The sequence below is a fragment of the Pediculus humanus genome, genomic scaffold (genome assembly GCF_000006295.1).
Source record: "Pediculus humanus corporis 1103172108318 genomic scaffold, whole genome shotgun sequence".
In the NCBI taxonomy this organism is placed as follows: Eukaryota; Metazoa; Arthropoda; class Insecta; order Psocodea; family Pediculidae; genus Pediculus; species Pediculus humanus.
The window spans coordinates 891,719-905,502 of NW_002987887.1; the positions used below are offsets into that span (position 1 = coordinate 891,719).

The following is a 13,784-nucleotide window of genomic DNA, read 5'->3' on the forward strand; positions in this document are numbered from 1 at the left end:
GATTTTTATTTTTCTTTACGTTTTCATATTTAAAAAAAAAAAAACAACAAAAATTAATAATAATAATAATAATAATAATCGTGATAAATAATAATAATAATAATAATAATTAAATCATGCGCGACTCGTTCGTAACACTTTTGTCTAATCATAATTTAATTATTATTAATTAAAAAATTAATTGTCGTCGTTATTATTATTATTATTATTACAACTACTTTTATCATCATTATTATTATCATCATCATCATCATCACCGTGAAAATTTTAACGATTTGCATGTAAAAAAAAAAAAATACAACAACTATTATTATAATAATTATTTTCAAATACTGTACGAACTTCCGGTCTGAGTGACCGGAAACGACCACAAATCAAATTGTTAGAAACGGCAACAGGTGACTGACAGGTACAGAAACTAAAAAAAAAAAAAAAAATGATAAAGATGTCTCGCTCCTAAACATTTAATAATAATAATTACTACTACGACGATGGCGACGATAACAATAATAATAATAATAATAATAATAATAATAATAATAATAATAATAATAACGACTACAACATACAAACGGACTCCCTCCTCAAATATTACGACAATATTAATAATAATGATTGATTATAATAAATAACTAACGATTGAAATTTTATGACGTCATCGAACGGGGAAAATAATCAAAAAAAAAAATTTTTAAATAGTCGTCGACATTTTTTTTTTTTTTCTATCTATCTTTATTTTTTTATGGCGGCGGCGATGATGATGATGATGATTACGATAATGATAATAATAATTTGCACGAAATACATTACGACAAACGGTTATAACTAGGTACTAGGTACGCGTTTAAAATAATTTTACATTAGGCCATCGTAAATATATGTATATATATATATAATATTTATATGTACACATCATTAGAAAGGCTTTATTATTATTATTATTTTATTTTTTTTCAAATATTTTTTTTTTATATATATATACAAATTACAATTCTCTCTAACATTATTCGGTAGTAGTCACGGTAGTAGTAGTAGCAATAGTAGTGGTAGTAGTAGTAGTAGTAGTAGCAATAGTAGTGGTAGTAGTAGTAGTAGTAGTAATAACAGCACGATATACACTATAATAAGTTTATATTATTACGACGGAATTTTTCTAACGCGACAGATACCAAAATAATAATAATAATAATAATAATAATAATAATAATAATAATAATAATAATAATAATAATAATATTACGGGACCATATAATTAATTATTCTTACATTTGTAAAGTGCGTGAGTGTGTGTGTCTATATATACCTATCTTTTTTCTTCGTGGTGCGTGCGTGAGTGCGCGTGTGTGAAAGTATAAGTAGTAAAAGTGTGCGTTTTATTTACATTGTACGTAAGTAATAAGTGCGTGACGCGTGACTTCCCCCCCCCGCTACGAACGCGTGATAAAAATACACGTGGACAAACCGTTACAAACGCGCGTTTCGAAATGTGCGTGTGATTTTGCGCGTATGTATTATTACCATCGACTCGTTAACAAACCAGCCAACAAACAAACAAACAAACAACCAAACCAAATCGAATCGTTTCAAACTATAGGGTACCTCCTCCTACAGAGAGTAGCATCCTCTCTCTCCCTCCCTCCCTCCCTCCCCCCACCCCCACAAATCCTCCACCATCTTTTTTCCCCTTCCACGACGTGTCATCGCGTCTAAAAGAGAGAAGATTATGTACATACGATTGAGAAACAAGTGCCTGCACTTTGTTACACACATATATATATATATATCTATGTATACACGTAAAAGACCTACGATAGATTTGATACGTAAAAAGAAAAAACGAAAGAAAGTTCCAGAAAAAAAAAAAAAAAGAAATTAAATCGCGTTCTTAAGTACATTTTACATTTACGTAAAAAAAGATAGAGAAGAGATAGAGATAGAGAGAGAGAGAGAGAGAAAAACTATTTACTAAAATGCAAACGAACGAACGTACGAAAAACGAACCAATATAACTCTATACGTTCGATCGAACGCGAACGCCTCGACCTGACTTTTCAACTTAATCCAACAATTCAATTCCAGATGAGTGGAAAAAAAGGAAAATTTTTTTCTCTGGAATCGACCAACCGACCGACAGACCAACAGACCGACCGACAGACAAAATTCAAATCATTATCATTATCATTTTTCCAAAAAAAAAGAAAAAAAAAATCTTGAGAAGTTTAATCTTTCCAAGATGTCACTTCCGCTTGCATGCATGATGATGATGAACGTATGAAGAATTTTTTCCCTCTTTAAATCTCCAGGTTTTTTTTTCTTTTCCAAAAATCAAACAAATTTCTCCAGGAAAATTTAAACTTTAACATTTCCCTGACTCGACGATGGCGATAACATTTCTTCTTCTAATCTTGCAACTTTCATTTCGTGATCTTTCAATAAATTCGCTTTGAACTGGAATCAAAAAAAAAGTTCGTGATCATCATCATCATCATCATCATCATCGTCGTCACGCTTTACAAAAAAAATTTTCTTACGACCTTTGACCTTTCCTCTTCTAAACATTGCCTAACGTGTTCGTGTTGCCTTTCTAAATCTTCTCTTTTCCTATCGTACAACTGTGTCAATCTCACGCGTTCGTGAACTCCACGATCGATCATTGCCGAATCGACTTCTCTTTTGATTCTCACCTTTCGAGAAAAGGAAAAAAAAACCGGAAATGAAATTTTTAAACGGAAACAACTACAATTGATCGATCGATCGATCGATTTAAAACAAACCATTTCGTCTTTGTCTTTGTGAATTTTCGATAATTTTTTAACTTCGTCTCTTCTCGCCGCCTGGAGTTCTCGCATAACGCTTTCCGTTTCCTTTTCCAGCAAAACCTTTAAATTTTTCAACTGATTGCTCTGCGAGTTTTTCATTAGTTTTTCAACGAGATTAAATATCGTTTCGTTATATTTTTCCTTTAGTTCTCTCTCTTGATTGTAATAATCTTTGCATATCGTTATCAGTCTCTCGGAATTTGTTCTCAATAGACTTCCCTTCGTCGAATCATCCGATTCCGCGTAATCCAAGGGTTCGTGCGTTGAAAAACCGAGATCTCTATATAAACAATCAATCAATCAATCAATGTTGTCTCTTTTCCTCTTTCTCGTTCCACGTCTCCCAACTTTCGACTACTTACATGTTTTTACTCGATAGCCTCTTGACTAATTTGTTGGTGTAAAATTTCGTTTTTGATTTGTCGCAATCCGACGACGTCACTCTCTGCCTTTCTTTATCGTGTTTTTTCCTAAGCACGTCGAGTTTTTTATCCAATTCCTGTTTCTTTTCTTTAACCACTTTATTTTCCATTAATTTTTCAAGGGAATCCGCTACCAAAACGTCATTCACTGTAACACAAACGGAGTAAAAAAAAAAAATAGGCAAGCGTTTTAAACGATGATGTCGACAAAAAAAGTAAATTTAAAATCATCTTACGTGACGACGACAAATGCGTCGTCGTCGTCGTCGTCGTCGTCGTCGTCGTGGTTCCCGTCGTTTTGTTCGTGTTCGGAGACGAATGCGACGACGTTTCCGCCACGATCGACGAATCCAAATCGAATTTGGGCATCGCGTTGTCCGACGGTTCCGGCGGCATTGAAACCACGACGGAAGCTCTGTGAACCATAGGGGTCACGTTGACCGTCGGAAGAGGAGGAGTCGTACCCAAATCCGGACACGACGATTGATGTCTTTTGGGTGGAGGTTTGGCAGGTTGACTCACCGTAGAATTTGTCGCGCTTTCGTCGGGCTGCAAATAATAATAATAATATTGATTAACATCACTCTTTTTATTTTACGACGACGGCGACAATCACAACCACTCACGTCGTTATTCGACTCCATTTCGCAATCGTCCGTTAGTACGGACAATTGCTGCGCTCTTTTTTCCAAATCGCTTTGATATTTTATTGGATTGGCCAGTGCTTCGGCGAAATCCGACAAACCATCCGGCACGTAATCTTTGACGACGATCAAAAGGAAAAGCGTCGCCAAAGGTAAAGGTTGTCCTGCTTCCGTTCTCAGTGTCACGTGCCTGTAACCGGGACATAATCCGGGTACGGGTAATACTCTGTGTCCCAAAAATCGTCCGGATTCTTCGTACGCCGTGATTCTAATTGAAGCCAACTCGGGGAGGACGACCTTGAAAAAAAAGACAGAAAAAAATTAACAACCGAACCTTTTTCTTTCTCATCACCCGTCGCGCTCACTCGCGAAACCTTGTACCTTTTTGAATATGAAAGGTTCCTCGTTGTATTGAGGATTGATCGCGTTGTTGGGTACGATTTTCGTACGAAATTTCCTTCTCACCGTGTCCGCGGGTAATCCGTACATGTCCACCTCGATGTAAGTACCCACGCGTTTGTCGCTCAAAAATTGCCCCGATATCACTTGTATTGAAACGGTACCCGCTATGATTCCATCCACCGTCGACTCGGCAAAAGGATCCAAACGACGATCCTTTCTCCTCATGAATTCCGGTTTGAGTAAATACCCGGATCGTGCGTTGTACTCGAATATTCCTAAATTTAACTGCATCGCGAGATCTGTAAATACACAAGTTTGAAATGATAATGATGACGGTTAATGACGTCACACCCCAAAAAAAAAAAAAAAACCAACCAACCTAAAGTTTGATAATTCAATGCGACCAATTGACATCCGGCGTTCCAAAACACCTGAGGCATAAAATTTGACGAATCGAACCTTTTTCCTGAGGGATAAACCCTTGACAATTGAAATTTATTATAATTCACGAATTCTATGGGTCTTTCCTTTAATAAAGTCGTCGCTTGTTTCTCGTCGAACGATGACATTTCGTAAAATCTATTCTTTTCTGGAAAAACAAAACAAAAGGGGTGGAAAATCGTTTGGAAAAGTTTCCAAATTTTTTGCGATTTAACCTTTTTTTTACTTACTTTCGGCCACTTCGAAAGACGTGAAATGAACGGGTTGTATGTAATTAACGAGAGCGGATATTTCCGCTCCCGCTTCCGTTTCCTTTGCCGACGCGGATTTATCCGTCGGTTTTTCACCCGAAGAATTCCCGCGAAGTTTCATTTCTTCCACGTCTTCCTCTTCTTCTCCTCCGCTGCTACTCTCATCTTCGTCATCTAAAAACGATAAAAAAAAAAAAATATTTTATTCCAAAGTTATCCTATCGTACTTTGCCGGAAACGAAGAAAATCGGGGGGATATAAAAAAAAAAAAAAACGAAAGAGGGAGAAATGATGAAAAGGAAATGACAACGTGGCATTAGACGCAAAGCAAAACGAACGTAACGAACGACTGTTTCGAGAGAGAGAGAGAGAAAAACCTAAATCAAATCCGTTGAATTGATGACAGGTTGTGAAAGGATTACATTTCTATAAATTTCCTTTTTTTCTTTTTTTCTTTCTTTCTTTCTTTCTCTTTCTCCAGCCGTTGTCTTTTCCAAAATGGAAAATCATTAAAAGAGAAAAAGGTTTTCGATTATTATTACGTCGGCGCCATAATTAAGTTTGATAAAACCTTTTCCATTTTTTTTTTTTTTCAATTTTTAAAATATCGGCGGGAAAAAAGAAAGGGGAAATCGATTATTATTATTATTATCATTTTTTAATTTTAACCGACAAGAAACCTTTTTCCCCTGTCGTCGTCATCGTTCGAATTTGATTCATCTTTTTTCGACCGCCATTTTGTTTTTTTTTAAACAACGTTTTAAATGAACGACGACGACGACGACGATTTTTAATTTCGAAACACTTATAATCATCTTTTTATTATTAGGTTTCCTCCCTCTCTTTCTTCCTTCTTTCGTCCATCTTTTTTTTTTCTTGTTTTTGAGAAAGAAAGAAAAAAAAGAAGGGAAAGAGAAAGAGAAAAACTAAAGAAAAATTAAAAAAGTTTATTAAATTTTGAAGCACTAAATAGTTAGTCAAGCTTCAGGCGTCCGCACTGAATGGAGTCTTTAAAATTTATCCAAAAGAAAAAGACAGAGAAAGATAGATAGATAGATAGAAAGAAAGAAAGAGAGAGAGAGAAAAGAAAAGAAAAAAAAAAAAAATTTCCCTCGAAAATGCCAACAAAGCGAAAAAAAAACAAAAAAATTTCCCGACGCGAACGAAAGAAAATTTTTTCTTTTTCCTTTTCCTTTCCTCCTCCTCCTTCTTTTTTAATTTTTCAATTAATAATAATAATAATAATAATGATAATAATAAAGAAAAGAAATTATAACAAAATTCGACTTGCGTCACTCACTTCCGCTTTTACGAAAATTAATTTTTTCTTTAAATATTATGAATCATTTTCATTTTTCCTGAACGTTCCTCTCCTTATTACGCCGCGTTATGTAAAAGAGGGGGAGGAGAGTGGGAGGAGTAGGAGGAGCAAAAGGGAAAAACTATTCGAATTCGATAAAAGGAGGAAAAGAAAAAAAAAAATTCGGGAACGGAATTAAAATGTCGAACGTTCAACAACAAAAAAAGAAAGAATCGTCGCGAAAAAAAAATTTTTAAATCGATTTAACGGAAAATTTTTTTAAAAAAAGAAAAAGCAGAAGAAAAAGAAGAAGCAGAAGACAAAAAAATTTTTTTTTTTGTCGAAACTTTTCGAAAATTAAAATCCGACGGCGACTCGTACTCGTCAACGTATTGATTCAATCCCGACGATGAGATTCGAACGAATAATAATAATAATAATAAATAAATTTTTCGATAGGAATCCCCCTCCCCCGACGGGTTCGTACCTACACTGGTCAGTCTAGACGTGTCAGTAGAAATTTATTTATCGTGACACTCACCGTTTTCGTCGTCTTCGTTTTGACTTTCCTTGCTTCCCTGTCGCGTTTGCAACGGTGGCGCGTGTGGTATGTCACCGTTTCCCGTCACCACATCCGCCGGCGTCGTCGTGCTGTCCATCGTGTTCGACCTGAATCCCCCGTGATTTTTCTTATGATGATGATGATGTTTCTTTTTGTTTTTAATTATTATCTTGTGACGGAGTACCGCCGGCGATGGTAAAAAACTACCCGGTTCTAACTGGAAAATCATTTTAAACAAAAAAAATCAATTTCCCGTCGGAATTTTGAATTCGCCAGGTTTGAGAGGAAATTGACAAACTAACCGGATGCGAGTCCAACGGCGTGTCCAACAGCATTTCACCGAATATTTCCCGACAGTATTGTGCAATTTTCGCTTGCTGCCTCGGATTGCAGTGATTTTCGAACGAGAGAACGACCGGGAAATCCGACGTTTTAAATGCGGATTCCGCTATGGCTTCAATGACTTCTTTCGCGTTTATCTCAGGCACGAATGTGTAGCCGTGAACAATGACAGGTTCGTCGATTCTCCCGTTCCAAAAATCTAATTCCACGCATCGGCAACCCGCCAACAAACACTGCCTGTAAATTTCCACCGACGATTTCCCAGTGATTTGATGCCCTAAAACAAAAAAAAATTTTTTTAGACACTTTAAATTTCGAGTGAGAGAGAGAGAGAAAGTGAGAGTATTTTCCGTAAGAGATCGAATTGTTTCCGGTTAAGAGAAAATTAATTAACTCGTCAAGCGGAAATAGTAGAGACAAAATAGACAGAAATAGAGAGAGAGAGAGAGAGAGAGAGAGAGAGACAGAGAGAGATGGAAAATCATTTCAAACTTTTTGTTTAGCGTGTCATCACACGCTTCGACAGATGCTGCCTTAAGAATTTCGACGACACGCACGCACGCACATTTTAAACAAAAAAAAAATCGTCATCATCATTATTATCTTCTTTTTCCTTTTTTTCCTTTTTTCTTTTTTCCTTTTTTTTTTTCGAAAAAGTAATAAAACGACGTCAACATTTGTATTTCAATTTTTAACATCTTGATTTTCTAATAAAAATTTTCCATCTCGAGAGAAAAACAAAAAAAAAAAAAAAAAAAAAAATACAATTTTTTTTTTGCATTTCGTTTCGAAATCGACACACGCGCACGCACTTACGCACTCACGCACATCTCAATCGTACAAATGCAATAATCCCGAATAGAAAAAAAAAGAGGAATAATAATAATAATAATAATAATAATAATAATAATAATAATAATAGTAAATTTTCAATTTTTTCTTTTTCTTTTTTCCCGACGATGAAATAAACGAGCGACAGATTTTCATTTGTCGTCATTCTTCGATTCGATATATTATTATTATTATTATTATTAAAAATTATTTTCCATCGTGTGACGACAAATTTTTATAAAATGATGGAGGGGGGGAGGAAGAATCCAATGTAATGAGAGAGAGAGAGAGAGAGAGAGAGAGAGAGAGAGAGAGAGAGAGAGAGAGAGAGAGAGAGAGAGAGAGAGAGAGAGAGAGAGAGAGAGAGAAGAAAAAAGGTTAGAATGAATATTGCGATGGGGGAAAAACTGTAATGGAAAATTAATCGAGTTAAACACACTGATTGATATAAAGAAAGAAACGAACGGACGAACGGACGAACGAACGCCATGAAACAAAAAAAAAGGTAGAGAGAGAGAGAGAGAGAACGACACACAAAGGAGAGAGCAGATTTATATATATAAAAAAAAAAAAAAGTTAAATTCTGATGGGACTTGGAAATCCTCAGCCTTCGTAAATCCAAATCCAACCCCCGTCGTACCCGCCCACGCTCCCGCCACTCCCACCATTAATTTTCACAGGATTTTTCCTCTTGGGTTTTTACTATCATTATTATCATCATCATCATTATTTGTTTTAACCAAAAAAAAAAAAAAAAAAAAAAAAACTACATAATTCAATTCAAATAACGAAGACGAATAAAAAAAAAAAATGCTCGAGGAAAAAACCAAAAAAAAAAAAATTCCAGAAAATTTTCCAAGGAATGAATATTCTCCATAAATAAATTTTCTGGAGAATGATAATATATCAAAAAAAAAAAAAAAAAAAATCGTTTCGATGGGAAAACAAAGAAAGAAAGAAAAGAAAGAAGAAAAAAAGAATTAATGATTTGACCGAAATCCAATAATGAAAAAAGTAAAAAAAAAAAAAAAAAAGAATGAAATGGAAGAAGATTTTGTGCCGTTAACAAAAAAAAAAAAGAGCCGAAACGAAACGAGAGAAACAATAAAAGAGAAGAAGAAGAAGAAAAAGAAGAAGAAAGAAGGAAAAAAAAGCCAAAAATTATTTTTCCGAAATAAAAAAAAAAGATGGCGGCAAAACTGCGGCAAACCGTATTAAAATTCTTTATTACAACAACAAAAAAAAAGAATGTCCGCGGTTTTTACCCAAAAGCATAGAGTATAAAACGAGTAAAGAAATTGGATAGGAGAGAGAGAGAGAGAGAGAGAGAGAGGGGGGGGGGAAAGAAAAGGACGGAAAAAAAAAAAAATTTTCCAGAAAATTTGTAACGAAAAGGAAAATGTAAAAGGAAAAATCAAAGGATATATATGTAATTGTAAGATGACAGAGAAAAAGGAAAAACTTTTCCCCTCCCCCTCCTTCCTTCCTCTTTTTTTCCTTTTTCATTTTTCCTCTCCCTCCCCCCGCCCATTTTTACTACTTCCTTTGATCTTTTCCTTTTTTCCTTTTTTATTTTTTTTCGTAAACAAAAAACTTGAGACGTTTCGTCAAAATCGAGATTTACTTTTTCTTCCTAATATAACGACTTTAATATCATCATCATCATCATCATCATCATCATTATCATTTTTCTTCTTTTTCAATTTAACTTTGTTATTACTTAAAAAAAAAAAAAAATTCCGACTCCATTTTGTTTCTTTGACGATCGTTCTCGTGGAAAATTGTTTGATAATTATTTCGAAGAAGAAGAAAATTTTTTTTTCTTTCCCCCCCTTCTCCCTTACCTTACCCATTTTGCCGCCATCTTTTTATCACCCCCCCCCCCTTTACCTTCCGTGCTTGTTGACGTCGTCGATGACGCCGTCACCGCCGCCTTTTATTTTCTTTTTCTTTTCCAATTACTATTTAATGCAATAATTAATTTAGAAAAAAAATAGAAGAGAAAAGAAAAAGAAAAGAAATTTTTTTTTTTTTTTTAATGACAGACGAAATCGAAATCTTTCTCTCTCTCTCTCTTCCCCTCTTTCCTCCCTCTCATTTACTCTCTCCCCCCTCTCATTTACTCTCACTCTCTCTCTCTTCCCTCTAAACCTGTCATCATTTCCCTTCCTACTACGTAATTCCCTCCTCTCTCTCTCTATCATTTTTTTTTGTTATCCCACCCACCCACCCACCTTTTCTCCCTCCTCCCATAAAAACGGGGTCAACAAGTTTACAAAAAAAAAAAAATAAAAAATGGTTTTACATTTTTCAAAATGTAACTAATACGCGAGAGACCGCGCTGGAACTGGAAAAACAACCAAAAAAAAAAAAAAAACAAAAAAAACCACAAAAATCTCTTTTGTGTCCACCCCGCCGCTTCCGCTTCCGTTTCGAAAAATTAAAAAAAAAAAAAAAAAGTCGGGCGTGGCACCAGGTAAATACACACACACACACACACATTTATTTATTTATTTATTTATTCATTTACTTTTTTCTCCCTTGTCTCTCTCCCTCCCCTCTCCTCTTTCCCATCCCTTCCCCTCTCGGGTCGTGTGCGCGAATAAAAAAAAAAAATTTCGCGAACCTTCCCTATCTGACGTCATCACATCGAATCATTAATAGGAGACGAAAAAAAAAAAATTTTTTTTTCAATAAATGAATATAGAAATAATTAAATCACAAAAAAAAACGTTAAAGTAATGATGATGATGATGATGATGATGATGATGATGATGATGATGATGATGATGATAATAATAATAATGATAATAATTGTCGTTCGAGAAAATATATATTTTCAAACCGGAAATATTTTAATTTAACTAATGCAAAATAAATAATAATAATAATAATAATAAATTAATTTTTCCTTTTATTTTTGTTTGCTTCCGCGCGCGAAAATACGTCACCGTCAATTTCCCTTCCACGATAAAAAGAAAAGAGAGAGAGAGAGAGAGTAAGAGAGAGATACACATACACACACAATCGTTCCAGACTTTGCGTATCGGTCTTGATATTCCAAGTAAAGTCCAGGTGTTTGTCATTTATTTTCATTACAAATTTTTTTTTTTTTTTTTTTTTTAAAAAATTCAAATCATCTCGCGGAATGCGAATAATAATAATAATAAAAAACAAAAATGGCGACCGGAAATCAAAATAATAAAAAAAATAAACCCCACAGATGTAGTTTAGTTAGCTTAGTTAGTTTTTTTCCCCCTACCTTCCGTCGACTCAAATCGAAATTTAATTTCGTTTAAAAAGTTTTGCCAAAAGTTTTTTTTTGGGGAGGGAAGAGAGGGAAGAGAGGGAGAGAGGGAAGAGAGGGAGGGAGGGAGGAGGATCACCGTTTTAAAGGAGGCCATTTACTGGAAGCCATGAATAAGTCGTAACAACGACACGATCCCTATTTACTCCCCCTTTTTCCTTCTCTTCTTCATCCCTCACCCCGCCGCGACGATTATCATTATCATTGCTCCCCGCGAGGGGGGATACTCTTCCAAAATCCTTTCCCCCCACCTCCCACCTCCACGAAACAAATGCATTTATTTAACAAAAGCGAAACAATAAAGACTGAAGAAAACTCTCTCTCCTTCCGGACTTCTTTTAACGAAAAAACAAACAAACGAGCGAAAGAGAAAGAGAGAGGGGGGGGGGGCAGAAGAGCAAACAGAGACAACAAACAAACAAACAAACAAACAGAGTACTTATTTTACCTGTTAAATAAGTGTTGTGCGAAGAATTAATGAAGTAATGGGAAAGCGGTTGATCCATGTCGTCGGATAAATCAAAGGATGACGATGCTATTATCGGATTATCCTCGCTCATTAAATACCTAAGAAAACCATCGAGGCTGAGTTGTCCCTTTTGAGCGTTCATCTTGTTCGTTTCGTATTGCTGTATTAGGTCTTTGGCTCTCGCCGGATTCGCATACGGGTAGAGTATTTCGTTCAGTCGCGGATCTCGTTGAGTCTTGTTCAGAAACGTGACGAATTTTTCCGCCGTTAAAAATTTTCTTTTGGACGATGTACCGCAACTGCAAGAAAAAAGTAACGTCGGATAATTGTATGTTGAAACGAAAGCGTAAAATTTATATATATATATATAATTAATGTTCTCATTCATTCATTCATTCATTCATTCAATCAATCATTCAATCATTCAATCATTCGTTCCTTCGTTTTTTCAAAATTTCTTTTTTCCTTTTTTTTTTTTTTCCCCTGTTTTTGTTTTTCTTTTTTCATTCCATTTGCGCGAATAATAATAATAATAATAGTAATTAAGGAATGATTTATGAAAATTGATTTACGCCGCTTCAATTTATGCCTTTGATAAGTAATAATAATAATAATAATAATGATGATGATGATGATAATAATGATAATTACAAAACATGCAAAGGCCATAAATATAAATAAATCGGTTTCCGTGTTCGGTTGTTAAAACTCGTTCGAATTTCGAACGCCGTTCAAATAAAAAAAAAGGTTCGGCACATGTTCAAACTTTGAACGTCGTATTTTTCCTTTTCTTAACAACAACAACAACAACAACAACAACAATAATAATAATAATAATAATGATGATGATGATAAATTTCCGTCGCGACAAAAAAATCAAACGAAAATTTTGGAGTGAAACAAAAAAAAAACAAAAAAAAAAATTCTTTTCCATTTTCTTTTCGTCCGTTCGAAAGATTCACCTCACTATTATTATTATTATTATTATTCCCTTCCCGTTTCCCGCTTTTTTTTAAAAAGAACATTCCCGTCAAAGTAATTTCCGGTAATTTAAAAAAAAAAAAATTATACCCGCGTCTTCATCACTTTTCTTCCTTCGTTCGTTTTAATTTTCCTTTGAGAAAACTCACACGCACCCAATAAAAAAAAAAAAATTAAAAGAAAAATTTATAAGAATAATAATAATAAGAAAAACTGTTTTCCCCTCCCCTCCCCTCTTCCCTTTTATCCCTTCTCTTAATAATTTTAAAAATTGAGTTTAAGACAAACAAAAATTATCTTAAAATTTTTCTTCATCCTTAATAAAAAAAAAAAAAAAAAAAGAAAACTTTAAAATTTTCCAACGAGAAAATTCTTTTTTTTTTAACGCGGGGGAGGCGGGGCGGAGGGGGGGCTCAGAAATAAACGATTTAAACAAAGTTTTTGAAAAGGGATTCGTTCGTTTTATACGTTCGGAAAAATCGACTCCGATATATATATATATATATATATATATATATATATATACCGTTAACGATAAATTACGACAATTATATTCGACTGCATCATCGTCATCATCATCATCATTATTATTATATTTTAATGGACGACGTACGTTTTTTAAAATCCATTAAAAGGAAAACCAAATAATAATAATAATAATAATAATAATAATAATAATAATAATAATAATAAAGTAAAACAAAAAAGTAATTCGGAAAAAGCGATTTCCCGTGTTTTTTTTTTTTTTTTTTTTTTTTTTTTAACACTGTGATAAACCAACATTAAATTATTAGGGGGTGGGAGAGGGGAGGGAAGAGGGAAAAAGTGGAGGGGGCAAGACGAGGAAGAAAATCAACCGGATCACCACAAAACTACCCTTGATTTCGATAATGGGAAAAATTTCCAAAAAAAAAAAAAAAAAAAAAAGGATCGACAAAACCCCACAAAAGAACCCGAAACGGTTTTCTTTCGAGTGGGGGATCGGTGGGGGGAAGAAATTTGACAGGTAGAAT

The 13,784-nt window shown here is 34.4% G+C and overlaps 1 protein-coding gene across 1 annotated transcript in view; it reads right to left on the bottom strand.

Moving 5' to 3' along the window:
• Nucleotides 1-2,349: 2,349 nt before the first annotated feature.
• Phum_PHUM602870 (1-phosphatidylinositol-4,5-bisphosphate phosphodiesterase, putative) overlaps nucleotides 2,350-13,784 on the bottom strand; it is a gene marked incomplete at both ends in the record, with an annotated part of 56,225 nt that continues 44,790 nt past the window's right edge. The window contains 12 exons of the mRNA XM_002432821.1: nucleotides 2,350-2,448; nucleotides 2,532-2,684; nucleotides 2,775-3,099; nucleotides 3,182-3,389; nucleotides 3,478-3,656; nucleotides 3,821-4,182; nucleotides 4,267-4,586; nucleotides 4,667-4,876; nucleotides 4,959-5,123; nucleotides 6,821-7,054; nucleotides 7,140-7,460; nucleotides 11,770-12,169. Coding sequence (XP_002432866.1) covers nucleotides 2,350-2,448; nucleotides 2,532-2,684; nucleotides 2,775-3,099; nucleotides 3,182-3,389; nucleotides 3,478-3,656; nucleotides 3,821-4,182; nucleotides 4,267-4,586; nucleotides 4,667-4,876; nucleotides 4,959-5,123; nucleotides 6,821-7,054; nucleotides 7,140-7,460; nucleotides 11,770-12,169 — 2,976 coding nt within the window. The remainder of the gene's footprint in view (nucleotides 2,449-2,531; nucleotides 2,685-2,774; nucleotides 3,100-3,181; nucleotides 3,390-3,477; nucleotides 3,657-3,820; nucleotides 4,183-4,266; nucleotides 4,587-4,666; nucleotides 4,877-4,958; nucleotides 5,124-6,820; nucleotides 7,055-7,139; nucleotides 7,461-11,769; nucleotides 12,170-13,784) is intronic.